Source organism: Saimiri boliviensis, chromosome 4 (genome assembly GCF_048565385.1).
Source record: "Saimiri boliviensis isolate mSaiBol1 chromosome 4, mSaiBol1.pri, whole genome shotgun sequence".
NCBI classification, from domain to species: Eukaryota; Metazoa; Chordata; class Mammalia; order Primates; family Cebidae; genus Saimiri; species Saimiri boliviensis.
The window spans coordinates 162,800,555-162,826,766 of NC_133452.1; the positions used below are offsets into that span (position 1 = coordinate 162,800,555).

The 26,212-nt window shown below is 43.0% G+C and overlaps 1 protein-coding gene across 7 annotated transcripts in view; it reads right to left on the reverse strand.

Annotated features, from left to right (window-relative positions):
- Positions 1–618: 618 nt before the first annotated feature.
- Positions 619–26,212, reverse strand: part of RIPOR2 (RHO family interacting cell polarization regulator 2) — a 233,623-nt gene continuing 208,029 nt past the window's right edge. For 4 of the 7 annotated variants that reach the window (XM_074398527.1, XM_074398522.1, XM_074398524.1 and 1 more), the window contains 8 exons: positions 22,971–23,139; positions 20,017–20,152; positions 18,345–18,506; positions 16,366–16,524; positions 13,133–13,335; positions 11,437–11,520; positions 8,551–8,641; positions 619–2,829 (listed from right to left, as the gene is read on the reverse strand). In XM_074398527.1, the coding sequence (XP_074254628.1) occupies positions 2,729–2,829; positions 8,551–8,641; positions 11,437–11,520; positions 13,133–13,335; positions 16,366–16,524; positions 18,345–18,506; positions 20,017–20,152; positions 22,971–23,139 (1,105 nt within the window). In that variant the 3' untranslated portion in view covers positions 619–2,728. Of the gene's footprint in view, positions 2,830–8,550; positions 8,642–11,436; positions 11,521–13,132; positions 13,336–16,365; positions 16,525–18,344; positions 18,507–20,016; positions 20,153–22,970; positions 23,143–26,212 lie in introns of all 7 variants that reach the window. The other 3 variants (XM_074398525.1, XM_074398523.1, XM_010338004.3) reach the window with 1 other exon arrangement.

Consider the following 26,212-nt stretch of genomic DNA (forward strand, 5'->3'; position numbering starts at 1 on the left):
CGAACTCCTGACCTCAGGTGATTCTCCCGCCTCAGCCTCCCTTCGTGCTGGGATTACAGGCTTCAGCCGCCATGCCTTTTTGCCCTCAGGGAGCTCACAGTCTCTGCTCACAGACCATAGCAGTGAAACACAGCTGTTGACTCTCCAGTTAGCTTTACAACAAATCTGAGATTTATGATCTCTACTTAGAGATAAAGGAATTTCAAATTAAGAATAAAATCAAGGGCCGGGCGCAGTGGCTCACGCCTGTAATCCCAGCACTTTGGGAGGCCGAGGTGGGTGGATCACGAGGTCAAGAGATCGAGACCATCCTGGTCAACATGGTGAAACCCTGTCTCTACTAAAAATACAAAAAAGTAGCTGGGCATGGTGGCGCGTGCCTGTAATCCCAGCTACTCAGGAGGCTGAGGCAGGAGAATTGCCTGAACCCAGGAGGTGGAGGTTGCGGTAAGCCGAGATCGTGCCATTGCACTCCAGCCTGGGTAACAAGAGCGAAACTCCGTCTCAAAAGAGAAAAAAAAAAAAAGAATAAAATCAAGTCGAGAATGAGGTGCAGTGTGTTCATAAATACCAACTCAGAAAGGGCATGTGTAAAAAAGTAACAGACTCTACACATGATGCTAGTAATTAAAAAATAATTTTTATTTTAACTTACATGACTGAAAGAGCAATGAATACAAATGCCACAAAACAAAAGCCACCCCCTCAACCAAACATGAAATACAGAAGTGAATACAAAATATCTGGAATTAATTCCTCATGCAGTAGTCAAAACAGTAAAAAATAAACCAAACACAAAATCCTGTAAGATCTGTGATTTGACTTGCTATAAAAAGAACCATTTCAACCATTTAACATAAACTATAGACTATACATACTAACTATAGACTGTACAATGTACCTTTAAGGTGAAGGGTATGTGAATATATATAATATTTATAAATATACAGATATGTACATTATAACTTCACAGTTGAAAGAACTATTTGCCAGAAGCCTGGCAAACAATTTGCAATTTGAAATGAAATGAGTCCTTTTTAAAAGTCTTGCTAAGATGTAAATATTTAAAATGATATCTAAATGATACAAACACGTCCATAGTACAGTTGATATTCCACAGTTTAAATTACACTCACATATACTGTGTTGATACCTTGGCATACCCCACCTTGTATATTCTTTAGAGGAAGAAAGGATATTTTAACAAGAGCTACTGAATGGTCTTGTACTTTGCTTAGTGGACTTTATCTCTGATAGTGAAGCAATGATGGAACCTAATGTTTTAACTGGCCAGGGAGTCCTCCCAGTGAGTGATTTCCCTGGGGGCAGTAACCGTCCCTCAGGGTGTCCTTCTTTTTTCTAATCTCATGGTCATTTTTACAGATGCAGGGACCACTTTAAATGTTCCTCCGCTCCTACTCCATTAGGATTTCTCCGACTTCCAGATTCTTCCACCTCAAAGAGCATCACAGCTTTGTGAATCTACAGCTTTTGGTTTTGATTTGTCTTAGCAGCAAAATACCCCTACGGTAAGAATATCATAAAAAATGGCTCTTAATTTTTTTTTTTTAAAAAGCACAAGCTTTGAGTTTTTTGTTTGTTATTCAGTGTATAGGTATAATCTTAAGGTAGTTCTTCGTCATTTACTTATCTGTTTTCTATAATGGAAACCTGATTTTTGAATTTTCAGGATTGGGAAAAGAAACAAAAGAAATTGAGGGAGGGTGTTTTTTGTTTGTTTGTTTGTTTTCTTTTTGAGACTGGGTCTCAGTCTTCTGTCATCTGGGCTGGAGTGCAGTGGTACAAGCTCAGCTCACTGCAACCTCTGCCTCAAGCGGTCTTCCCACCTCAGCCTCCAGAGTAGGTAGGCGCACATAAAATTAAAACATCTAAACCCTCACAATGGGTCATTCTGCCAGGTTCTGCAGGCAAACTTTTATTTGAAGAGATTCTTCTTTGTGCTTTGTATTGAAAGTAAAGTTAGGTAGCTAAGGGGACCACTCAACCCTGAGAACATGACAGAGAAAAACTGCAAGGCATAAGATATTTATCAAAGTATCACGTGACTATTTCAAGCTTATAGAGGAACTTGCAAAATAGTACAAAGATGGCTATTTTAAAATTTCATACATATTAAGATGGACTCTTTCACTGAGTATTGTCAGACACAATCAAGGATGTAATCTATTGAATTATACATACCCCTATTCTATATTGGCCAAAGGAAAAGTAGGTAGATACTGTAACACTAGACTCTGAATTCTTTCTATCACATGTTTTTTTGTCTTTGCTGTTGTTTTGTGTTCTGAGGCAGGGCTTTGCTCTGTCACCCAGTCTGGAGTGCAGTGGTGCAGTTACGGCTCACTGCAGCCTCCATCTTCTGGACTCAAGCAATCCTCCCACCTTAGCCTCCCAAGTAGCTGGGACTACAGGTGCACGCCACCACACCTGACTAATTAAACTCTTTTTTTTTTTTTTTTGTAGAGAAAGGGCCTTGCCATGTTGCCCACGCTGGTCTTGAACGCCTCAGCTTAAGCAATTCTCCTGCCTTGGCCTTCCAAAATGCTAGGAGTATAGGTGTGAGCCACCATGCCCAGCCTATAACATGTTAAATATTCAGGTAAGTTCAGCAGAACTTTGAGGTTCTAAACAATTTCCAGCCAAACCACAGCACCATCTTGATGAAAAGGGCAGATATTAAGACAGCTGTTAGGCAGTTAACCTGTAATTAAAACGCTGTGGCAACCTCAGTTCCATGACGACCTCCGACTTTAACACAGTCTCGAGGAAATTTGTCCAGTTGTTCATATGCCAGCCGCCCATCTTCTCCTAAATATAAAACATTAAACATACACGCTGATTCAAACTTAATGTTTTTATTCGTTACTCAAAGTAACATAGCACCAATTGTTTAAGTGTGCATTGCTGTAATACGCTGTGTTAGCTTTTGTTATTCCTAAGTATGTCATTGTTCTCCAGGTATCGCTTAGAACAAACAAGAACTTTTAAGCTAATAATGCCAGAGACCAAAAGAATGCCAGGGCATGAAACAGAGTAGAAGTCTTATGGCCATTTGATGTTGATAATTTCACATAACAGCTTTATTTCAGAGCAAGCATATGGCCTCTATTTTAAGTACATTAGGGATTTCAGTATGGCTGGTCCTTGACTTTAATGCATTGAACTTTTACTTAATTTTTACTCGTATACAATATATATTGATACATCTAAATGATCATTGGTAAAATCAATTTTCGGCTTTCAAACTTCAGCTGAAAATTACTCTTTGCTATGTAAACATATGGAGCTCCCTTCTACCAGCCATCAGCTAGTTCAGTTTTCCCTGTAGCACCACCTTGAACAGTTAAGATACATTTGCAAATAATTTTAATATCTTACTCTATTTTCTGCTTTAAAAAATGATTAAAAAATGAGAAAATAAAATGCAGAGACAAGTGATAAGAAGCAGGCTTTCATACATTTGAGGCAAGTAGGACAAAGATGGAATAGTTGTGCTTCATCAGAAGTTCAGCTGGGCATGGTGGGTCACTCCTGTAATGCCAGCACTTTGGGAGGGCAAGGTGAGTGGATCACTTGAGGTCAGGAGTTTGAGACCAGCCTGACCAACATAGTGAAACCTCACCTCTACTAAAAAATACAAAAAAAAGTTGGCTGGCCTGGTGGCATCCGCCTGTAGTACTATCTATTGGGAGGCTGTGGCAGGAGAATCACTTGAACATGGGGCCAGAGGCTGCAATGAGATGAAATCACACCATGGCACTCCAGTCTGGGTGATTAGAGTGAGACTCTGTCTCAAAAGAAAAAGAAAAAAAGTTCACCGTGAATGAAAACAAAAAAAAGATTCAGAAAATGTTGGAATTATATTGAGATAAGGGAGTTTTAGAAAAGGACATATCTGCCTGTATTTAAAAGAACGTTGCAGAGTGAGCTTTTTCTGCAGGTAAAAGCCTGCTAACTTTAAAAAAAAATTTTTTGTTTGAGACGGAGCCTTACTCTGTCGACCGGGTGGGAGTGCGATGGAGCGATCTTAGCTCACTGCAACCTCTGCTTCCTGAAGTCAAGCCATTCTTCTGCCTCAGCCTTCCAAATAGCTGGGACTACAGGAACCCACCACCATGCCCAGCCAAGTTTTGTATTTTTGGTAGAGACAGGGTTTCACCATATTGGCCAGGCTGGTCTTGAACTGCTGACTTACTCGCCTTGGCCATCCAAAGTGCTGGGATTACAGGTGTGAGCCACTGTACCCGGCCAAGAGATGTTGTTTTTTTTCTTCTTCTTTTTTTGCACTATGTTGCCCATGAAAAAGATGTTTTTCAGTAGTCTCTGCATGCCTTGACTTTTCAGAGGCAATGCTCCATTTTTTCTATTTTGGTAGTTTTCAGATTTTTATTACTTTGGAGTAGGACCCTTTACTCAAAACAAAATGTTGATATACAAAACACTGATATATAAAATAGATTAAATAGGACCTTTCCCATTGACGGCAGGAGAAGATGGAGAGACAGAGGGCCTGAGTCAGGCTCATTCCGGTGCTCCCTCCTTGCCTACGTGCACACCCCCGATAGACAGCGCCGCTAACAAATGCACTTGAAGAACCACAACTGCTAGGCCAGTTCCGTTCCTAGTTTCCTCATGAATAGATTTTAGTTTAGAGGTGTTACATTCTTCTCCCAGAGTCCCACAGGGTACAGTGGCGTCCAGGGTCAAGATTCCATGTTGGTGCCTGACTAGGGTGCCGATAGGCAAGTTATACAACCTCAGCCTGCTTTCTGTAAAATGCAACTAATAGGGCTTCTGCCTTTATGGAGTTCTTGGGAGAACTAAATGAGTTAACCCTTGCAGATCCCTCAAAACAGTGCCTGGCCTGGAGCAAGTCCTCTATAGGTGTTAGCCAGTATTATTACAGTGACATGAAGACAGTGGGTATCTCACTCTTACTCAGTTTTCAGTGGCTCTTGATCTGTGTTGGCTCTTCTCCTAGTCCTTTTTTTTAGAGCTAGAGCTAGAAGGCCATGACACAGTCACAGCTCACTGTAGCTTTGACCTCCTAGGCTCAAGTGATCCTCCCACTTAGCTTCCTGAGTAGCTGAGACCACAGGCTCATGTCACCATGCCTGGCTACCTAAAAAAAAAATGTTTTGTTTTGTTTTGTTTTGTACAGAAAGTGTTATTATATTGCCCAGGCTGGTCTCAAACTCCTGGCCTCGGCCAGTGCAGTGGCTCATGCCTATAATCCTAGCACTTTGGAAGGCCGAAGTGAGAGGATCTCTTGAACCCAGGAGTTAGAGACCAGCCTGGGCAACATGGCAAAACCCATCTCTATCAAATTGAAATTTTTTTTTTTAATGAGTAAAATTATTAAACAAACAAACCAAGAAAGAACTCATACCCTCAAGCAATCCTTCTACTTTGGCCTCCCAAAGTGCTGGGATTACAGGGATGAGCTATCACGCCCCCAGCTCCAGCTAATTTTATTTATTTTTATTTTGTAGAGATATCAGGCTGTTCTTGAACTCCTGTGCTCTCGCATTCAAGCAATCCTTCTGCTTTGGTCTTCCAAAGTGCTGGGATTACAGGCATGAGCCATTGCACCCGGCCCTCTGCCAATCCTTTAACTGCCTTGTTAAGTAGGCAGAGTGCTGAAGGGGAGAAAGCAGGAGCTTTGGGGAGTCAGGGAGTGTGGTTCCAAGCAGGCCGGAGGTGTCAGAGTGAAACTGTTCTGTACATCAATCACATGTGGCCACCAACCACATTTACACTTAAATGGTAATTACAGATGGTCCCTGACTTATAGTGGCATAGACTTAGGATTCTTTGACTACAATGATGCAAAAGCTGTATGCGTTAAGTAGAAACCTTACTTTTTTAGCATGGTATTCAATACAATCCATGAGATCTTCAGCATTTATTATAAAATAGGCTTTGCGTTAGATGATTTCACCCAACTGTAGCCTAATGTAAGTATTCTGTGCATGTTTAAGGTAGGCTTGGCTAAGCTATGATGATCTGTAGGTAAGATGTATTAAGTGCATTTCTGACTTAACAATATTTTCAGCTTACAATGGGTTTATTGGGATGTAACCCCATTGAAAGTTAAGGAGCAGCTGGCCTCAAAATTGAGTAAACTTAAAACTTTAGCTCTTCAATCACAGTGGCGAAGGTGAACAACTGAATAACCACTTAGGATGACTGCTGTCGTACTGGACAGTGTGCGTATAGAACAACCCTATCACCACGGAGGGCTCTATTGCATAGCTCTAGATTAAAATATCGAAATCATTCCATACTGGTTGGTAAATAGTTGCAGCCCCGAGTCCTTCAAGTGCCTGCAATGACCTTCTGCCCTTTGTCACAGGGCATTTTATTAATTCCTATGGATAATACTATTTTCATTATATTCAGTCATTTGTTTGAGAGAAAAATGTGCCAGTATTTGTGTATTAGGGTCAAAGAAGATTCACAGTATTGAGTTCAGGGGGTTCTCAAACTTTATATTAGAATCCCCTGGGAGGCTTTAAAAAATCCTGTGCCAAGGCACACTTCGGACCAGTGAAAGCAGAATCTTTCAGAGTAGATTGTTTAAGCCTCCCTGGCGAATGTGCAGCCAGCGTTGAGCACTGCACACCGGTGGTGTGAGAGGGCATGGGCTGGTGAGAGTGTGCGTGAAGAGCTGAGGCGAGGCAGGCATGGTGATGGCTTCTGGAGATGCTGCTGTTTGCACAGCTCTAGTGGGTCCCGGGGCACATTCTGTAGGGATTAACTTCCTTAGGTGACACTGGAAATAGAAGCTTTGTTGGCTATGCTTTGTAAGCGCCTGGCTTACCTTCATGGTTATTTTGGAATACAAAGGGATAAAGGAGTTTAAAGTAATAATACCCTGGGTATATTTTTAGAGAATTAAATAATTTCTATGCTAACACAGTCATAAGGAATAACTTTTATCCTTTAAACAAATATACACTGGCTGATTTCTGTGCAAGAAATAATACATTCAATAGCGGAACGAAGCCTTGTTAAACCCATAATTGTAAGAAAGAGGGCCTAACAATAAGTGGGATTTTCACAGTGATTATAAATGCCATGAGATTCTTCTTCATGTTGTTAAGTTACTGTCACCAAACAAGGGTGGCTTTTTTCTTTTTCTTTTTTTTTTTAAGATGGAGTCTTGCTCTACCACCCAGGCTGGAGTGCAGTGGCATGATCTTGGCTCACCACAACCTCCACCTCCTGGGTTCAAGCAAAATTCTACTGCCTCAGCCTCCCGAGTAGCTGGGATTACAGGCGTGTGTCACCATGCCCAGCTAATTTTTTTTTTTTTTTTTTTTTTTTGCAGTTTTATTAGAAACAGGGTTTTGCCATGTTAGCCAGGAAGGTCTCGATCTCTTGACTTCGTGATCCACCCACTTCGGCCTCCTGAAGTGCTGGGATTACAGGTGTGAGCCACCATGCCTGGCTGGGTGACTTTTTTCTAAGCTGTGTTATTGATTCGCTATTGAGGATTTCTAGGAGCATAGTTTTTATACTTTAAGAGTATGCTGTTGAAGTAAAATTACTTATAGTAACTATTTATACTTTTTTTTTTTGAGAGAGTCTTGCTCTGCAGTCCCCCAGGCTGGAGTACAGTGACACGATTTCAGCTCACTGCAATCTCGGTCTCCTGGTTTCAAGCGATTTTCCTACCTCAGCCTCCTAAGTAGCTGGGACTAAAGGTGCACGCCACCACACCTGGCTAATTTTTGTATTTTTAGTAGAGACGGGGTTTCATCATGTTGGCCAGGCTGGTCTCAAACTCCTGACCTCAAGTGATCCTCCCGCCTTGGCCTCCCAAAGTGCTGGGATTACAGGCATGAACCAGCACACCTGGCTACTTATAATTTTTAATACAGAGTTAAGAAAGGCTTTCCTTACTCTCCCAAGTTCCCAAAAAAGAATAAATGTATAACACCTGCTGGGAGTGAATCTTCATAAAATAAAGTAAAAAGGAAGGGTTATCTGGATATTCCAGAATAAAATAAGTACTCCAATTCTTTTCTTAGATATCAGGGCTCAGATGGGCAGAGGCCACAGGACAGTCAGAGGTTAACCTGGGAGTCAGGGTGAGGCTGAGATACCTGGGGCTGTACAGCATTCCCTGGGATGCACCTCTGGTACCTCAACCAATCTCTGTCCTTCAGGGACTGTCAACCCCACCCTGGCAACCCAACCTGGCTTCCTATTGCCTCTGCTTTATGGTTTGACTTCTGTGTTCTTGATTCCAAATAGTACACAGACTGATCAATCCATAGAGAAAGGCTCCAGAGAATATAATTATATTCTTTATTATATTCTATATTGTAATTAGCAACCAGACAGAAGAAGGAGTTGGGGCGAGATGGACACTGACAGGTTCTTTGTACTCGGAGTGTGAGAAGACAGCCTCCAGGGAGGAAACTGCTAAAACAGGGTACATGAAACTTCTCCTTACCGTTCTCCTTGAGAGTGCTAGAAGCAATTGATCATGTTAACAACAACAACAACAGTAAAACTCACCCAGAGACAAGAGGGTTTCTGAGGCCACATTTCTGATTTCTTCAGTATCAGACTGACACAGTATCACCAGCATTTTAATGCTTTCAGTAGCCTATGGGGGAAAAATAGTTTATATCGTGTTCTGACATTTAGGTATAGAGTCCCATGAGACTTGGCATTTCACAGCTGGTGGGAACTTTAGCCTTTCTTCGTTGCCCAGGCTGGAATGCAATGGAGCGATCATAGCTCACTGCAGCCTTGACCTCGCGGGCTCAAGCAATTCTCCTGCCTCAGCCTCCTAAGTGGCCAGGACTAATTTTTAATTTTTAATTTTTTGTAGAGATGAGGTCTCACTATGCTGCCCAGGCTGGTCTCAAACTCTTGGGTTCAAGCAGTCCTTCTTCTGCCTTGGCCTCCCAAAGTGGTGGGATTACAGGTGCAAGCCACTGTGCCTGGCCAGCTGGTAGGAACTCTAAAAACCAGCTTACCTGTGGGGTTAAACATAGCTGACTGTCTCAATCCCTTAAAAGTGCATATTCCTGGGTGCCACTCCAGATGCACTATATTGGAATTTCCTGGGATGGAGCCCAGAGTTACTTTCAGGAATTCTGATAATCAGCAAAATTCCTCGTTCCACAGCAGACTCCTGGTTTAGAGGAGTGAAGTGACTAGCTTGCTTTTCCAGAATAGAATCCATTTTCTCCGGTTCTTTCCAGAGATTCTCACTGATTCCAAAATGGCTCCAATTTAAAAATTCTTAATATTTAGCTTATATACTAAAATAGAGGAGGAGGTAAAGGCTAATAATGAGAATTCTTCTATTTGTTTGTTCCACAAATATCTATTGAGCACTCAATAAACCAGACTATTCATAAGGCATGAGAGATTCCACAGTGGACCAGACGTGGTTCTGGCCCTCAGGAATTTAGAGTCTAGTGGATTTAAAGTATGAAAATCCATGAAAACCATATAGATCACTGTATCCTTATGTCTTTATTTACTTTGTCTCTATCACAGACATCCATCACTGATATGTCATTGGAGATCAAGAGAGTACCCAAATAAATAGCGATCACTGTAGGCTTTCTCTTTGGGCATCTGAAGGTGATTTTTCTAACCAAGTAACAAGGAAAGCAAAATTTCCTACAGCTGTTTTCTTTTCCTTTTTTCCTTTCTTTTTTTTTTTGAGACAGTGTCTCACTCTGTCACCCAGGCTGGAGTACAGCTGCATGATCTCGGCTCACTGCAACTTCTGTCTCCTGGGTTCAGGCGATTCTCCTGCCTCAGCCTCCCAAGTAGCTGGGATTACAGGTGTGTGCCACCCTGCCTGGCTAATTTTTGTATTTTTAGTAGGGACAGGGTGTCACCACGTTGGCCAGGCTGGTCTTGAACTCCTGAGCTCAAGTGATCTGCCCACCTTGGCCTCCCAAAGTGCTGGGATTATAGGCGTGAGCCACCATGCCTGGCCCTAGAGCTGTTTTTGATCATGGACCATTAACTTTTTCTTTTGAGGTATTAGTCCCTTTCTTTATGTGTCATCAGGCCTGCAGGTCCCTGCCTCTTTTCCAATATTTTGGCAAGTTCTAAAGTACAGTCTTTTCTCATTTTTTTTTTTGAGATGGAGTTTCTGTTGCCCAGGCTGGAGTGCAGTGGCACAGTTTCAGCTCACTGCAACCATTGTCTCCTGGATTCAAGCAATTTGCCTCAGCCTCCTCAGTAGCTGGGATTCCAGGTGTGCACCACAACGGCTAATTTTTTTGTATTTTTAGTAGAGGCTTTCATCATGTTGGCCAGGTTGGTCTTAAACTCTTGACCTCAAGTGATCTGCCTGCCTTGGCCTCCCAAAATGCTGGGATTATAGGCATGAGTCGCTGTGCCCAGACTTCTCTCATTCTTTTCTCAAGACTGATTTGTCTTATTTTTTGCGATGAAGGTAGGTCAAACATTACATCCTGCCTATTGAGAGGGAAACTTCAATGTCAGGAGTTCTCAGTCTTCGCTTACTTATTTACATTTTAGCTTTCTCTCTGCTCACAACACCTCATGACAATCAAAGCTGGTTCTCTGCTTTGTAAAGAGAGCGTGTGCAAAGAATCTGGGAATTCAGTGGCATACTCCAAAAATTAGTCCTGGCTACTTAGTATGCTTCTTTTCAAATCTTAATTGTCCCTGCTTTTTGTTGTTGACAATAAAAATGAGTGCAGTCACCAAACAACTCATCTCCCTTTTAAGATAAGTAACGTAAGATATGTAAGATAGACTTTTCTTTTCTTTTTTTCTTTTTTTGAGATAGGGTCTTGCTCTGTCACCTAGGCTGGAGTGCAGTGGCACGATCTTGGCTCACTGTAACTTCTGCCTCCTGGGTTCAAGTGATTTTCCCACCTCAGCCTCCTGCATAGCTGGGATTACAGGCACCTGCCATCATGCCCTGCTAATTTTTTTATTATCATAGAGATGAGGTTTCACCATGTTGGCCAGGCTGGTCTCAAACTCCTGACCTCAGGTGATCCACCAGCCTCAGCCTCCCAAAATGTTGGGATTACAGGTGTGAGCCACCATGCTGGCTAATCAGATATACTTTCCTAATACTGACCTAAAGGCAAACTGATTCCCTTAAGCTAGTGAAAAACATGATTGTTTTCTGCCGCTTATTGACTATAACAAAACAAAGTCACATGTAGTTACTGTTTAAGGGGAAAACAATACTAAAACTAATATATGGTGCAAAGGAAACAAGAAATACTGTTTAAAAAAAAAAAAGTCTTTTCAAACATGAAACAAAAGCTGTTATATGCGCTCAGCTTAGCCTGGCTCCATGCTCTCCAAGCTGAGCTGCCCGGGATGATGGGGTGGAGAGGGTGGTGGTTGAGGGGTGGATGGGTGGGGGGCTCTGAGGCTGGGCTTTACCTCAAGGATTTTCAGGGCCAGGCAAGCTGCTTTCTGGAGCTGGAGGTTTGTCTTTGTTAGTGCTTCACAGTAATAGAGCAAGGCCTGAAAGAGAAGGAGGGACCCCGTGAGGGCATTTTGGTTTGTTCGTAGTGTAAGAGGTACATCTCATTTTCACCCCTGGGATAACCTATAGCGTACAATACAGACATTTTGCATTACCTTCAGAGCAAGAAAAAAAAAGCCATTGAAATTCATATTAGTTAAAAGAGCTGTTCATTCCATAAATTGATCGCTTATATTCTCCTAGACCTATAATGAAGGTGGGCTTTTTTTGGCCACCTAGAGGTAATTTTTTAAACTAAGCAACGAGGAAGGCCAAATTTCCCAAAGCTGTTTTTGATCCTGGGTCATGAACTGTGTCTTTTGAGGTCTTAACCCTTTCTTTATGTCCCTTCATAACGGCCTGCAAGCTCCTGTCCCTTGTCCCACGTGTCATTCCAAGATTTGAACTAGTCCCCTAAAATCCATGACTCTAGAAGAATATAAGGGATCAATTTATTGAATAAAATTGGGAGATAGAGAGTTATGGTTCTGGCTTCTAAGAAGCCCTTAGATATAGTAGAAATGCTGACTGTTAGAAGGAACTGAAGAGAAGAAATGTACTAGGTGCCATAAGAAAGCTACAAGGTAAGTCAGTCACTTGGGGAAGAGAAAATCTTACGGAATGCCAGGGTAGGTTTCAAAAATGTTTGAGCTTGAATGGAAATGATGGGTTAGATTTCAGTGGGGAAGCTGATTGAAAAAAATGTATTCAGGCAGAAATAAGGAAGACAGGAAGAGGCAGTACATGCCAGGGAGGAGGGTGGTGATGTCAGTTTGAGATTTGCCAAGTTTGACGCACGGCAAATAAATGCTCTGTGCAAAAATCTCTACATAAAAGTTGTCTTTGTTTGTTTGTTTGTTTTTTGAGACAGAGTCTTGCTCTGTCACCTAGGCTAGAGTGCGGTGGCACGGTATCTTGGCTCACTGCAACCTCCGCCTCCTGGGTTCAAGTGATTCTCCTGCCTCAGATGCCTGAGTAGCTGGAGTAGCTGGGACTACAGGTGACCACCACCATGCCCGGCTAATTTTTTTTATTTTTAGTAGAGACAGGGTTTCACCATGTTGGCTCCTGAGGTCAGGAGTTCGAGACCAGCCTGGCCAACATGGTGAAACCCTGTCTCTACTAAAAATATAAAAAAGTTAGCCAAGCATGTGGTGTAATATTTTTAGAATTAGACACTACACAAATGTCCACCAATATAGAGTAAGAAAATAAATTCTAGGATATTTATATTCAGATATGCCATCTATCCATAAATATAATTAAGTAGATCCATATGTTCGGTCAAGGAAAGAAAATAACCATGATATATCACATCAAAAAGTCCATTATGAAACAGAATAGCGTGATCTCCCTTTAAAAATTATGCATGTTAGCATATGTATAGACAAAATCTGAAAGAAGAGACAGTATGTTATTAACAGTTTTTTTCTGGGGGCCGAATGTAGGGGGTACCTATCTATATTTCTTTAGTTTTAATTATTTTACAGAATATGTATTATTAACAAGCAGAAAAATTATTTTATAAAAGAATAAATGCTAAAATATTATTAGTAAATGATAGAAAATTAAACCGGCTTCTGGCTTGATGGCCATGGTTCAGTGTCCTACCTTTTCCCTGAAATGCTGATTTTTGGAGGCGGCTGCCAAGTAAAGCGTCACAGCCTCAGTGACTTCATTGTCCTCTCTGGTTAATAGCAGAGCCAGAGTCCTGAGTACTTCCTGCTGGGCCAAGAGGTTGCTGGGAGCAAGGTCACTCATGGTCTGTAGCAGTTTTTCATCTCTTAGTGACTGCAGAGTCTGAACCATGGAAACTAGAGGGTAAGAAGGAAGGAGATTTCATGTTCTGACATGCTGAAGTAACAAGCTCATTACAAACATAAACAGGACTCAAGTACAAAAGAAAGTATAGTATATAACTCAAATACATAGGAAAAATTAGCATCTGATAAAGGTGGTATTTCAGATTGCTGAGAAAAGGTCAGACTATTCAAATAATTGGATTATAGTGATGGATAAAGCACATGGGAAAAAGTAAAGGTGGGTCTCTATCTCATAATGGCTACAAAAATAACTTGTAGATGAATTAGCCCAATGTAAAAATATACAGAAGAAAATATACATAAACATTTTTATTTATTTTTTTTTATAAGATGGGTTTCACCATGATGGCCAGGCTGGTCTTGAACTCCTGACCTCAGGTGATCCACCCACCTCGGCCTCTCAAAGTGCTAGGATTACAGGCATGAACCACAGCGCCCCACCCTACGTAAACATTTTTTACAATCTTCCTAATGTATGTATGGTAGACTCGATTGCTCCTCTGTCTTTTAGTCAAACCTGGCTGGCAAAACCCCAAACCTGGGTGAACCCAGTGCAGAAACCAAGTCTGCACTGAAGAACTGGGCCCTGATGAAGAAATGTATTTCTTTCTTTCTCTCTCTCCCTTTTTTTTTTTTTTTTTTTTTTTGAGACAGAGTCTCACTTCTGTTGCCCAGGCTGGAGTAGCTGGGATTACAGGCATACACCACCACACCCAGCTAATTGTTCTGTTTTTAGTAGAGATGGGGTTTCTCCATGTTGGCCAGGCTGGTCTCAAACTCCTGGCCTCAGGTGATCTACCCACCTTGGCTTCCCAAAGTGCTGGGATTACAGATGTGAGCCACCATGCCTGACCAGAGCAACCCATTTTGTTGGTTGGAATATGAAGACAATATAGTAAAATATAAGGTCTTGAGTCCCACTTGGACAAGTTAACCATGTTCCATGAATAAGGAGTGTCTTCTACTCCTTAACCAGAAATCTAGCATGATTACCCATTAGTCACAAAAATACTGGAATGAGAATGTGTCTGGTCAGTACAGATGGAAGAATAAAAGCCAAACTCATGCTCCATGCATAAAGCAACATTCTCTACACAGTAGACAGATTTGTGACTTATTTAATTTGTTTTTTGCTTGAATTTCCTGATTTCCTTGCTTTGGATGCTCCATTAATTTCACTGCTTTGTAAATAAACACCCTAGTCAAAAGCCTCAAGGAAGCATTATGTATTATAACATCGAAATAAATCACAGAAATTATCCTATATGTTCAACAACGTAATCAAATACATTAGTATACATTCAAATGCTAAACTATTAATCTAATATCTCATATAATCTAACATAAATGCTTTCAAAGAATATTTAATAACACAGAACATAATATCAAAAAAACAGGATGAATATTAGGCATAATTACAATTTTGAAATCTAAAACCCACATGCATTCAACTGGAAAATACATGCAATTTAAAAAGTAGGAGAAGGAGAGATTGAAGGCTTTTCCCTTTTATGATGAAAGAAAAAAAGACACTTCAAAGGTTAAGGGTTTTTTTTTTATTGTCAGTCCCCATTCCTGTTAGCATATGAGTAGGCCTTTTTGGGGACAATGTAATATAAGAGGCTAGAGATGTACCTCTCCACTGATAAAAACTAACAGTAAGTTTCTCAGAAAATTGATTTAGATCAGGACATATTTAGTACCAAGAAATGAAGACTGTAATAGGGCTGGGCACAGTGGCTCATGCCTGTAATCCCAGCACTTTGGGAGGCCGAGGTGGGCGGATCACGAGGTCAGGAATTCGAGACCAGCCTGACCAACATGGTGAAACCTTGTCGCTACTAAAAATACAGAAATTAGCAGGGCATAGTGGCACCTGCCTGTAATCCCAGCTACTCGGGAGGCTGAGGCAGGGGAATCGCTTGAACCCGGGAGGCAGAGGTTGTAGTGAGCTGACATTCATGTCATTGCACTCCAGCCTGGGCGAAAGAGTTAGATTTCATTCAATAAAAAAATAAATAAGAAGACTATCATATTATAAAATAAGACTTTGTGGTCCTGAAACAAGGTCTTTCTGCACATGCTTTCTCTTCCTGTCCTTTGTGCTGGCGTCTGCCCCGTTGTAAGGGGTCATGCACGGACTGTCTCCCACGCCCCGTGCTGGTACAGTGCTGGGTAGAGGAAGATCTGTCTTCCTTCACGGTGATGCTACCCAGTGCGCTGACTGTGTTGTTGCAGGCTCTGATGTTCTGGAAACAAGGGCTAAGCCTGGGCGTGCGCCAGACACGTTGCTGCTGCCTGGTGCCGTGCCAGACTCACCTCGCTCCAAAGAACACACCTTGTTCTTCCTGTCCCTTTTAACCTGCATTGTCAAGGCTCTGTGGATTGACAGAGCACAAACCTGGGAAGCAGAAAGCAGCCCCTCGCTACCTGGCTGCACTCCCAAAGTGGTTTTCACTTGATTCCGATCATTATTTTATTTCCTGTCTCTGAAGGGCCACGTGGAATGGCGGGAGCCGGCTTCATTGCTGCACGCCTGCTCCGGCAGCCTCTCCCCTTGTTTCCTGCACATGTAGCTCTGGAGCTAGTTTTCCACCTTCTCCTCCTTTCCCTTCCCACAGTGACCTACCTGCTTTCTTTGAAACTCCATTTCTTCCTATTATTAATGAAAGCCTCACCAAACAGGGCAATATAAAATAGTATTACCTGTCGGGTTGATCTGACTAATGGCAAATACATTACTGAAGGAAATAAGTGCAGTGAAAGCTCAAGTCATTTGCCAGCTTTCTGTAAATGGTACCCCTCTGCCAGATGATCGAGTTGCTCCTAGTGAATCCCTGATTCATTAACAAGGGGTTCGCTGGTAGTAAAGGTCCAGAAGTCATTTAAAAGGCAAATTGCACCTCTACTGTGAACTTGAAAAAGCAAAAGCCTATCATTGCCAAAAGCCGTAATTTAAAAGACCAGAGATAACACCCAAATTGAGCCACCACTATAATGTGACAAAAGAATATGTCTCACCTTGCCTGGCCAGCTGGCTCAGGTAACTTTCCAGGTCACTCACGCCGTGGCTGGTGAAGTAACTGTAATACTGGAAAACAGTGACGACTTCCGAGGACAGGCTGGTGGAAAGCAGAGGCTCAGCCCGGTCCAGAATTTGGGACACCAGAGTTCGAAACACTATTTGGAAGGGAAAGACACAGAAGCTTTAAATATATGACCATTCATTCATTCAACTTTTTATTTATTTATTTACGAGTCTCGCTCTGTCACCCACACTGGAGTGCAGAGGTGTGATCTCAGCTCACTGCCAACCTCTGCTTCCCAGGTTCAAGAAATTCTCCTGCCTCAGCCTCCCAAGTAGCTGGGACTACAGGTGCATGCTGCCAGGCCTGGCTAATTTCTTTTGTATTTTGGTAGAGACGGGTTTCACCCAGGCTGGTCTTGAACTGCTGAGCTCAGGCAGTCCACCCACCTCTGCCTCCTCAAGTGCTAGGATTACAGGCGTGAACCACTGTGCACGGCTGTTCTTATTTTTTTTTAGAGATAGGGTCTCACTTTGTTGCCCAGGTTGGTCTCAAACTCCTGGGCTCAAGCGGTCCTCTGCTCAGCCTCCCAAGTAGATGGAATTGCAGGCATGAGCCATCACACCTGGCTCAATAAGCTGTTTATCTTTTCCTGTGGTCGAAGACAGAGTGAAGTCGGTACAGTAAGCAGCTAGATGTGCACACCTGTGTAACTGCCATGTCGATCAAGATACGGAGAGGGCCCGCACTCCACAAGGTTTCCTTGTGCCCCGTCCCAGTCAATAGCTACTCTTCCCTTCCCTTATATATATCATATATAATGAATAAATATTATATATCCATGTGTAGGAGAGAGATAAAAAGGAGGAGTAAGAGAAAAGTCAGAGAGGAAAAGAGAAGAAAGGAAGGAAAGAACGAAGGAAAAATTCAGGGAAGAGAAAGGACAGGAGGGGCACAAATAGGTGACGAGCAACCTGACCTCTATCAACATAAATCGGTTTTGCCTGTTCTTGAACTTCATGTAGATGGAGTTACATAGTATGTACTTTTGGGGCCTTGTTCTTTTATACAGCAAAGCATCTGTGAGATTCCTCCAAATTATTGCTTATAGCTACAATGTATTTTTTTTTTTTTTAATGGCTGGCCCAGGGCGGGTGCAGTAGCTTACACCTGCAATCCCAGCACTTTGGGAGGCCGAGGCAGGTGGATCACCCAAGGTCAGGAGTTTGAGACCAGACTGGCCAACATGGTGAAACCCTGTTTCTACTAAAAGTACAAAAATTAGCTGGCCATGGTGGCGCGTGCCTGTAATCCCAGCTACTTGGGGCTGAGACAAGAGGCTCACTTGAACCTGAAAGGCAAAGGTTGCAGTGAGCTGAAATCATGCCACTGCACTCCAGCCTGGGCAACAGAGTGAGACTCCATCTCAAAAAAAAAAAAAAAAAAAAAATTGCTGGCGCACTGCAGTGGCTCATGCCTATAATCCTGGCACTTTGGGGGGCCAAAGTAGGAGAATTGCTTGAGTCCAGGAGTTCCAAACCAGCCTGGGCAAGTGGGTGAAACCCTCTGAAATCCTGGGCTCAGATTCTACTGCCTCAGCCCCTTTTGTACTGGGACTATAGGTAGATGCCAACACGCCTGGCTAATTTTGTTACTTTTAGTAGAGATGGGGTTTCACTCACTTGCCCAGGCTGGTTTGGAACTCCTGGACTCAAGCAGTTCTCCTACTTTGGCGTCCCAAAGTGCCAGGATTATAGCTTTAAATGTCACTGCTGGTATTCTGAATTAAAACACGTTCAGCATCTTTCTTTTCTTAAATCTGATGTTTTCCCTGGACAGTACAATTCTGTTTTCAGGGCTGGCCTTTTGTGTGCTTCCCATCTGCAGGCAAATGGTAGGAGGACCCCTGCACCCCCACTCCAGCGCCCACTCTCGCTGAAGGACAGGAATTCTCTTTCTACTGCCGCCTCATACCTGGGTCTGCAAGTCCTGGATACTCTCTGTTGACAGTTCTGGCAAAGCTGGTCTCCAGCTGATTAATCACTCTGTCCGCCGAGCTGTGGTACACACCAGTGGGGCTGCAGCACTTGGTCCAGAATGACAGCAGAGACAGCTTTTTGTGAAATTCTGGTATGGCTGGAAGAGAAGAGCAACCATCATCCGATGACACATTTGAAACGAAGCAGAGGGAAACATGTTGGGGAAAGGGTATGTCTGTGTGTTCTTTGGGAACCTTTTTTTCTCCCCATAATACTAAAAATGTAGTAGCTTTATTATTATTATTGAGATGCAGTCACACTCTGTGACCTTCACTGGAGTGGAGTAGCATGATCTCAGCTCACTGCAGTCTCTGCCTCCCAGGTTCAAGCGATTCTCCTGCCTCAGTCTCCCAAGTAGTTGAGATTACAGGCATGTGCTACCATGCCTGGCTAATTTTTGTATTTTTAGTAGAGACACAGTTTCGCCATGTTGGCCAGGCTGGTCTCCAACTCCTGACCTCAGGTAATCCACCTGCCTTGGGCTCCCAAAGTGCTGGGATTACCAATTCCTGTGTGGCTGGCAGATGGCCTGAAGGATAAAGAAGTTATGACAAGAAACTCATCCTGCCTGGGGAGCAAAGAAAAGGGAGCAATGCAAGGCCGTTTGCTGCCAGTGCTGGGAAACACAGGAGCTCTACCCTTGGGAGACATTCCAATCATGGGATTTCCTGTAACTCCACACAGATATCACACAGGATCAGAGACTGAAACTTCAGGAGAGTTTCCTGAAGGGGATGGGAGGTAGCAGTAGGTGGTTGGAGGACATTTTTACCCTGCCCAGGTGTTCTCTGACTGAAATGACTGAACAGCATGGTGCCAGGCGGTGCAGGAACAGTGTTTCACTGGAATGTGTTACCGTCATGAGGAGGGGGCTGGGAGAGGAGAGTACACAAGTCACTGGCGGCCTGACTGTCCTGCCCCTCTTCATGCCCCTCAGAGACCAGCCAAGGTCACCTGCTTCTAGTGGGAATGGATTTGGGAGGCAGAAATGTACAGGGAGAAGATAGAGGACGTTTTAACCTTAATCAGAGATTACCTGGAAGACCCTATTTCTGCTGAGTATCTGATACGAAAAAAGACATAAATTCTGGTCTCTACAGAAGTGCCCCATCACCAGATCACACAAATTCAAAGGCATCTTTCCCGTATCAGTTTCTTCCTTTAAAACTCTTAGAATCGGGAGCTCTCCTGGGGGCGTCTGCATCCATGTATTTGCACCTTTCCCCAGGACGGTCTAGTAGCATCTTCCATTTGACAGTCGCTATAGGAGTTGTCTTAGCCAGCCCCAGGGAGCAAGAACAATCCTAGTCATCTGTCCCTAAAGGGAACCGTACCAGCAGAAAGTCTGTGAAACTCTGCCTATTTTCTGTTTCTGTGTCTGACTTCTGGAGGTGGAGGCCCTCTGGGAGAAACTGTGTCTGCTGCTTTGACTCGGAACGCCGAAATGTGATGCTGATGAGCCCGATCTGTTTGAAGACCTTTCTCAATCCTATGACCTAAGGACGCTTTTCTGTTTTCCCGAGAAAGCAATGAACATGTGTAGGGAGTGGATGGGGCTAGTGGTGGCGTCATTTGCATGAGTAGCGGTGTAACCGGCAGATACTTACCTTCCACAACAGAACTGATATTTCCTATGTTCTCATCACTGACAGCTGCGAGTTTCTCCATCACCTGGATCTGCCTAGAAAGCTTCTCTAAGAGACTTCTGGCCACAAACGGGGTTTTGCTTGAGAAAACAATTTGCTGGTAAAAGAAACAAAACCACTGTTTCAATTACGTTGTTTTCAGTAGAGCTTTCTCTACCCAGCCTCGTCCTTCCTGAATGTGGTGATGATACGAAATAAACTCATGCAATGTTTTTCTTCCAGCTTGATCATGTTTCTCATTCCATGCCAGTCACACATCTGAGGAAATCAAGACATGTTTTTGTTGCTCTGCATATTTTCCTGCCTGCATAAATTCTGGAACTTTCTCAGCAGTAAGGCTACAAGGTTATTATAAAGCTGCTTTCCCTTTTATGTATGGTGAATCTTGATCTTACCTTTTGAAACATGAGGGACAGTTTAGGCTGGTGTGTAAGCAGAATAGATTTGTCTTAACAAATGCAGTAATTTTTCACAGCATGGGTTTATTTGTGTGTGTGTGTTCAAGCTAAAAACTAAGAGCAGGTTAAATAAGAATGATAATTACAGAGTTGTCTCTTGATAACAAATTCGTGCTTACTATGTTTCAGGCTCCAGTCTGAGTCTTGTATAAGTGTAGCTCATGTTATTTCTATTAACTTCCCAATGAGGCAGCTCCTATTGATATCCCCATTTTACTGATGAGAAAATTGAGGCACAGAGAGGTAAAGTAACCCACCAGAGGTCACTTAAGTTGTAAGTGGGTTTGCTTGTGTGTAGTTCACAAGAATGAGGCCTAAGAGAGGAAAGAACGTAAGTCACTTGCTGCCCAATGATTCTACTCCTTTCTGTGTCTCTCAGAGACCTGTCTTGATCACCTGATGGGCATAGATGCAGAATGCAGACTGTGCTACCTTGCTGTATTGTCTAAAGTATTTGGACTCTAATAAAACAAATAGGATTTTCAAATGCAAAAGTCTAGTGCAGCCATTGTGTACTAACACCTTTCCTGTGAGTAAATACAATAGCAATGAACTGCTTTATTTTGAGAATAATCTTAGTGATTATGATTCCTAGAAAATGCACATTTTTGTCTCTCTGTGATTATATACCTAATGAGAAAGGAAGCTCACACATGAGTCAATGCAAGTGAGAAGTTAACTTTCTGATCCTCCCTCCTTCAGCCTACATCTTTATATCCACCTCTTCTGTTTTGGGACCATTGCTCATCCCCACAGAAAGGCTGAACTGTTGGAATCATGGCCCTAGAACAGGCAGAAATGCTGCACTGGCTGCTTGCAGTGAAAGCATGCCAATTAGTCTTTGTGAGAAAACAGTCACTCCTTCATAGACAAGAAATCTCTGATGTTTCACAAAATAGCTATTTTTCTCTGAAAGATAAATAAGTGGTTTGCTTAGTGTCGTATCAGGCTCAACAAGGACAAAGAGCTGTCTTGTTCAAATGGTTAGTGAGTAGAAAACAGTTATATATAAACAAAAATCACTGTTTTAATCAGAAAAAAAAAATTGCACCTTCTACCAGATTGATTGTCAATCTCATGGGTTGTGAAAACTTTCTGGTTTTTGACCTCGAAACTCAACAGAAGAGTTCAACTAAGTGTTGGCTAACCAAGTGGCAGGAGTTGTCATCTCCAGTCAATCTCCCACAGCATACAGTTGTCTGAGGCTGCTCTGGTGCTCTTCGTCTCAGGTGGTGAAGCATATTCTCCTACATCTCAAAACACAAGTGTTACCAAGGAGGCAACACTGCCTCTCTGCTGGGCTCCTGAGGGACCCCTGGCTCCTCACCCTGACTCTTGTCTTCCAATGGGTTCTGTGCTCTTGAGAGTACAATGCCTCCTCTTTCTGCACCCTTCCTGCCTGGTAATCCCCTTGAAACCTTTTTTTTAAGACAGGGTCTTACTCTGTCACTCAGGCTGGAGTGCAGTGGTATCATCACAACTCACTGCAACCTCTGCCTCCCAGGCTCAAGCAGTCCTCCCATCTCAGCCTCCTGAGTAGCTGGGACCACAGGCGGGTGCCATCACTCCTGGCTAATTTTTGTATCTTTTTTGTAGAGATGAGGTTTCACTGTATTGATCAGGCTGGTCTCAAACTCCTGGGCTCAAATGATCCTGCTTTGTTCTCCCAAAGTGCTGGGACTACAAACGTGAGCCACGGCACCTGGTCTGAACCATTATATTTGCTTCTGCATTCTCTTCCTGTTCCACATACATCCAGGCAAGCTGGGAGAAGGACAGTACTAGACAGACAAGTGACCAGGCAAGGAGAAAGTTCTTAAGTAGATGCTTGAGGAGAAACGCTTTAAGACAGTTGAAACCCTTCCTGCAACAAAACAATTTCAGAACATTTGCTCCACTGTGGAAAAACCTCAAGTGGCAAACAGCTTGAGATGAGAAGAAAAAGCAGCTCTGTGCTGTGCCGGAATGAGAGCTAAATGGCGATGTTGATGGCCTCGAGAAATATCTCTTACCATTGCTAATAAGAAGTATTTATTCAAGATGCAGGAGACTGGGGTTAGATTCTTTAACAGTTTCTTTCAGCTATCCAGGTGGTGAAAAACGAATTCATCTGACATTCACATTAATATATATTCAGTATCACTAGCTTTCAAACTCCATTGCAGATGGTGGAATACGAATACCTTCCCAGCCCCCTCGATCGCGTGATTCTCATTTACTACCAAATGAGTCAAAAGTGAGAGCTAACCGTATTCCACTTGCTACTGTTAAGAACTGGAGAGTTAGGTTTGAAGACGAAAACGCAAGTTGTAGAGGTTTTGACTGGGCTCAAACCAGAGCAAGACTGTTCTCTTACTCCTGAATTCTCATTTCCCTGGCAACACTAAAAAATGAAAGCACGCTTCCTGATATGCAAGCCGCCTGACCTCTCACACACAGGTTCGTCGCCGCTCCTACCTGCACGAGCTGGGTGCAGTACTGGAGGTGCCTAACGATGGTGATGTCCAGGCTCTCGTTCCCTGTGGTCAGCGGGAGAGGACTTCCCGCCACACTGGTCCCAACTCCTGTGTCTTCGGTCAGCGCTTCACTGAGATGGCCCCTGGCTTCTGGGTGAACCGACCTGTAACTACTGAAGGTGGGTAAAACGTTAACTTTTTTTTTTTCTGTGCACAAACCACAGGTCATGCCAATATGGTTTGCATCAGACCTCAACAGCACCCACCGAAAACAGTCTTTCACTTGCTTACCTTGAACATAGAGACACCTTTCAGAAATTACTTAATTCAGGCTGGTCATCAATTTGCCTACTGTTAAAAGAGCATGCAAACAAATTGCTTTCCAAGTTCTCTCTCTGCCTCTTAAGCCTAATGAATCACTTATGAAGTAATTTCACCCAGAAGGCTTTGAAACATGCCCTCATTTTGAATGTATTGCACCTTCCTGCTCTGTTGACAGGGTGATCCGCCAAGTTTTCTGGGATTAAACTGTCCTTTATGTTTGTGGTTTCCCAAGGGCAATACCATTAAGAACTAATCTGTCAAGGCTTTTTTTGGCCTCAGATCTGTTGCTACTTGAATAAAAGGAAAAAGGAAAGCTGCCAAGAAGAGAGACATGATGTTCTACTCTGAACAAAAGTTAAAAAGCGTGTTTGAATATTTAGAGGAACAGCTTAGTTCTGCCTCTCATGCTTTGTTTCAACCCCATCGCTGAACCGTCTGAAGTTATGATGGGCACCTAAATTTTAAAAAATCACTTGCATTGATGATCTAATTTTTTTCTTAAAATAAATCTGTGTACTAGGGAGGGTGAGCACAGTGGTCTTGTTTCACATGATTAGCAGGGATGTTAACAAGAGTGTCCTGATTCACACAGCTAGACAGGACAGGGCAGAGTTGGGCTCCAGCCTCACACTGTCTGGTGTCGACAATTTAAAAAGATCACACACCAGAGCTTACAGGCTTTGAATGCTTTATTCTGATTCACATTTGCCTCCAAGGGGAAAACACTCAGCTTGTGTCTGGGCACTCCACACATAGCAGCCAATACATATTTAAAATACACACACACTCTCTCTCTCGCTCTCTCCCCTAATACTTCTGATGACATACAATAAGACTGATCAAATTAGACATATTTAATATCAATGAGGTATAACATTTATAAAATCTGTGATGTTTTTGTTGTTAAAATGTTTCTTATAGCAAGAAGAAAGAAAACTTAGATTGATGCCTGGCTTTGCTATACCCTGTAACTGCTTCCCCCCCACCCCATATTCTTTCTTTTTGGAAAATCTGTAACAGCTTAAAGTAACAAGTATGTAGAAAAATTTTTGGTTAAGAAGCATTTCACAAATTCCATCAAGGTAAAAAATAGGAATGCAGAACAATTTATATATGCATATATATTTTTGAGACAGATTCTTGCACTGTCACCCAGGCTGGAGTGAAGTGGCGTGATCTCGGCTCCCTGCCACCTCCACCTCCCAGGTAAAAGCCATTCTCCTGCCTCAGCCTCCTGGGACTACAGTGCCTGCAACCATGCCCAGCTAATTTTTGTGTCTTTGGTAGAGACAGAGTTTCACCATCTTGGTCAGGCTGGTCTCGAACTTCTGACCTCAAGTGATTCACCCTCTTTGGCTTCCCTAAGTGCTGGGATTACAGGAGTGACCCATCATGTCGGGACTTACTTATTTATTTGAGAGAAGGTCTCACTCTGTTGCTGAGGCTGGTGTGCTGAGGTACAATCTCAGCTCACCTTGACCTCCTGGGCTCAAGTAATCCTCCCATCTCAGCCTCCCACATAGCTGGGACTACAGGTATACACCACCACACCCAGCTAACTTTTGTATTTTTTGTAGAGACGGGATTTTGCCATGTTTCCTGGGTAGTCTCGAGCTCCTGAGCTCAAGTCATCCTTCTACCTTGGCTTCCCAAAGTGTTGGGATTATAGGCATGAGCCACTATGCCTGGCCAAATGTAGAATTTAAGCAGTACATCCATTTAATAAATTTTCTTTGCCATGTCCCGTTTGCTTAAGGGGTAAATTCAAGTTCTCATGGTCTTTTTCCTGGTTTTATTTTGAAAAAGGAAACCCTCTAGGGACAACAGAAACCCAAAAGAGATTTGTGAAGGTTGAAGTCATAGCTTGCTGTAACTTGAAAACCTGTTTATGTTATATTGCGCCAAAGGTAAAGATGAGTGGACAGTCCACCCCTACTTTGGGAAAGTGTGTTTTCTTTCACAGCAATGGATGGAGGTGGGCATATTTCAATACTGTGCTTATTTTGTTTTATCTGTAGTTATAAAATTGGACCCCAGGCTCTAGTTCTTAAAATGTGATTAGGCTGCACGAGGACACCTGATGGTGAAGGTGACGGTATTTCACCTTCATCCGCTGCTTCCAGAGAAGGTCACATTCTCCACCTAGAGAGCTGCAGAGCCAGGGCAGTCACAGGACATCCTCTCTCACATTCTAAGACAAATATGCACCATGGGACTTAAAGTTGGCATTGATGAGCTCAATCTCATGCAAAGACTCACGGGGTTGAAGGAAGCATGAAGGGCTGGGAAAGTGAGGCAAAACAAAACAGGCACTGGAAGGAGAGTGCAAGCCAGGGAGAACCGGGCCCAAATCCGTCATCTAGGATGAGTGAGTTCTCCATAACACTGAGCCCTGTCAGACACGTGTGAGGGCTGGGCCCAGTGGCTCACACCTGTAATCCCAGCACTTTGGGAGGCTGAGGTGGGTGGATCACCTGAGGTCCAAAGTTCAAGACCAGCCTGGTCAACATGGTGAAATCCCATCTCTACTAAAAATACAAAAATTTGCTGGGTGTGGTGGTGGGCACCTGTAGTCCCAGCTACTCGGAAGGCTGAGACAGGAGAATCACCTGAACCCGGGAGGCGGAGGTTGTGGTGAGCCGAGATCACACCACTGCACTCCAGTCTGGGTGACAAAGCGAGACTCTGTCTCAAAAAAATAAAAGACGTGTGTACACATGTATGTGAATATAAACACTCTATATAAATAAATTTTCCTCTTTATTTATAAGGAAGTTATTTTTCTTTAAGCAACCCAAAATAGGTGAATAATGTCGACCGTTTTATGGTACTTGACCATAAAAAGGAACTGTAAGCCAACTGGTCACTCATGTGGGGAGTTTGATCTTCCTGGACATGTGTACCAGGTCCCCTCTGACA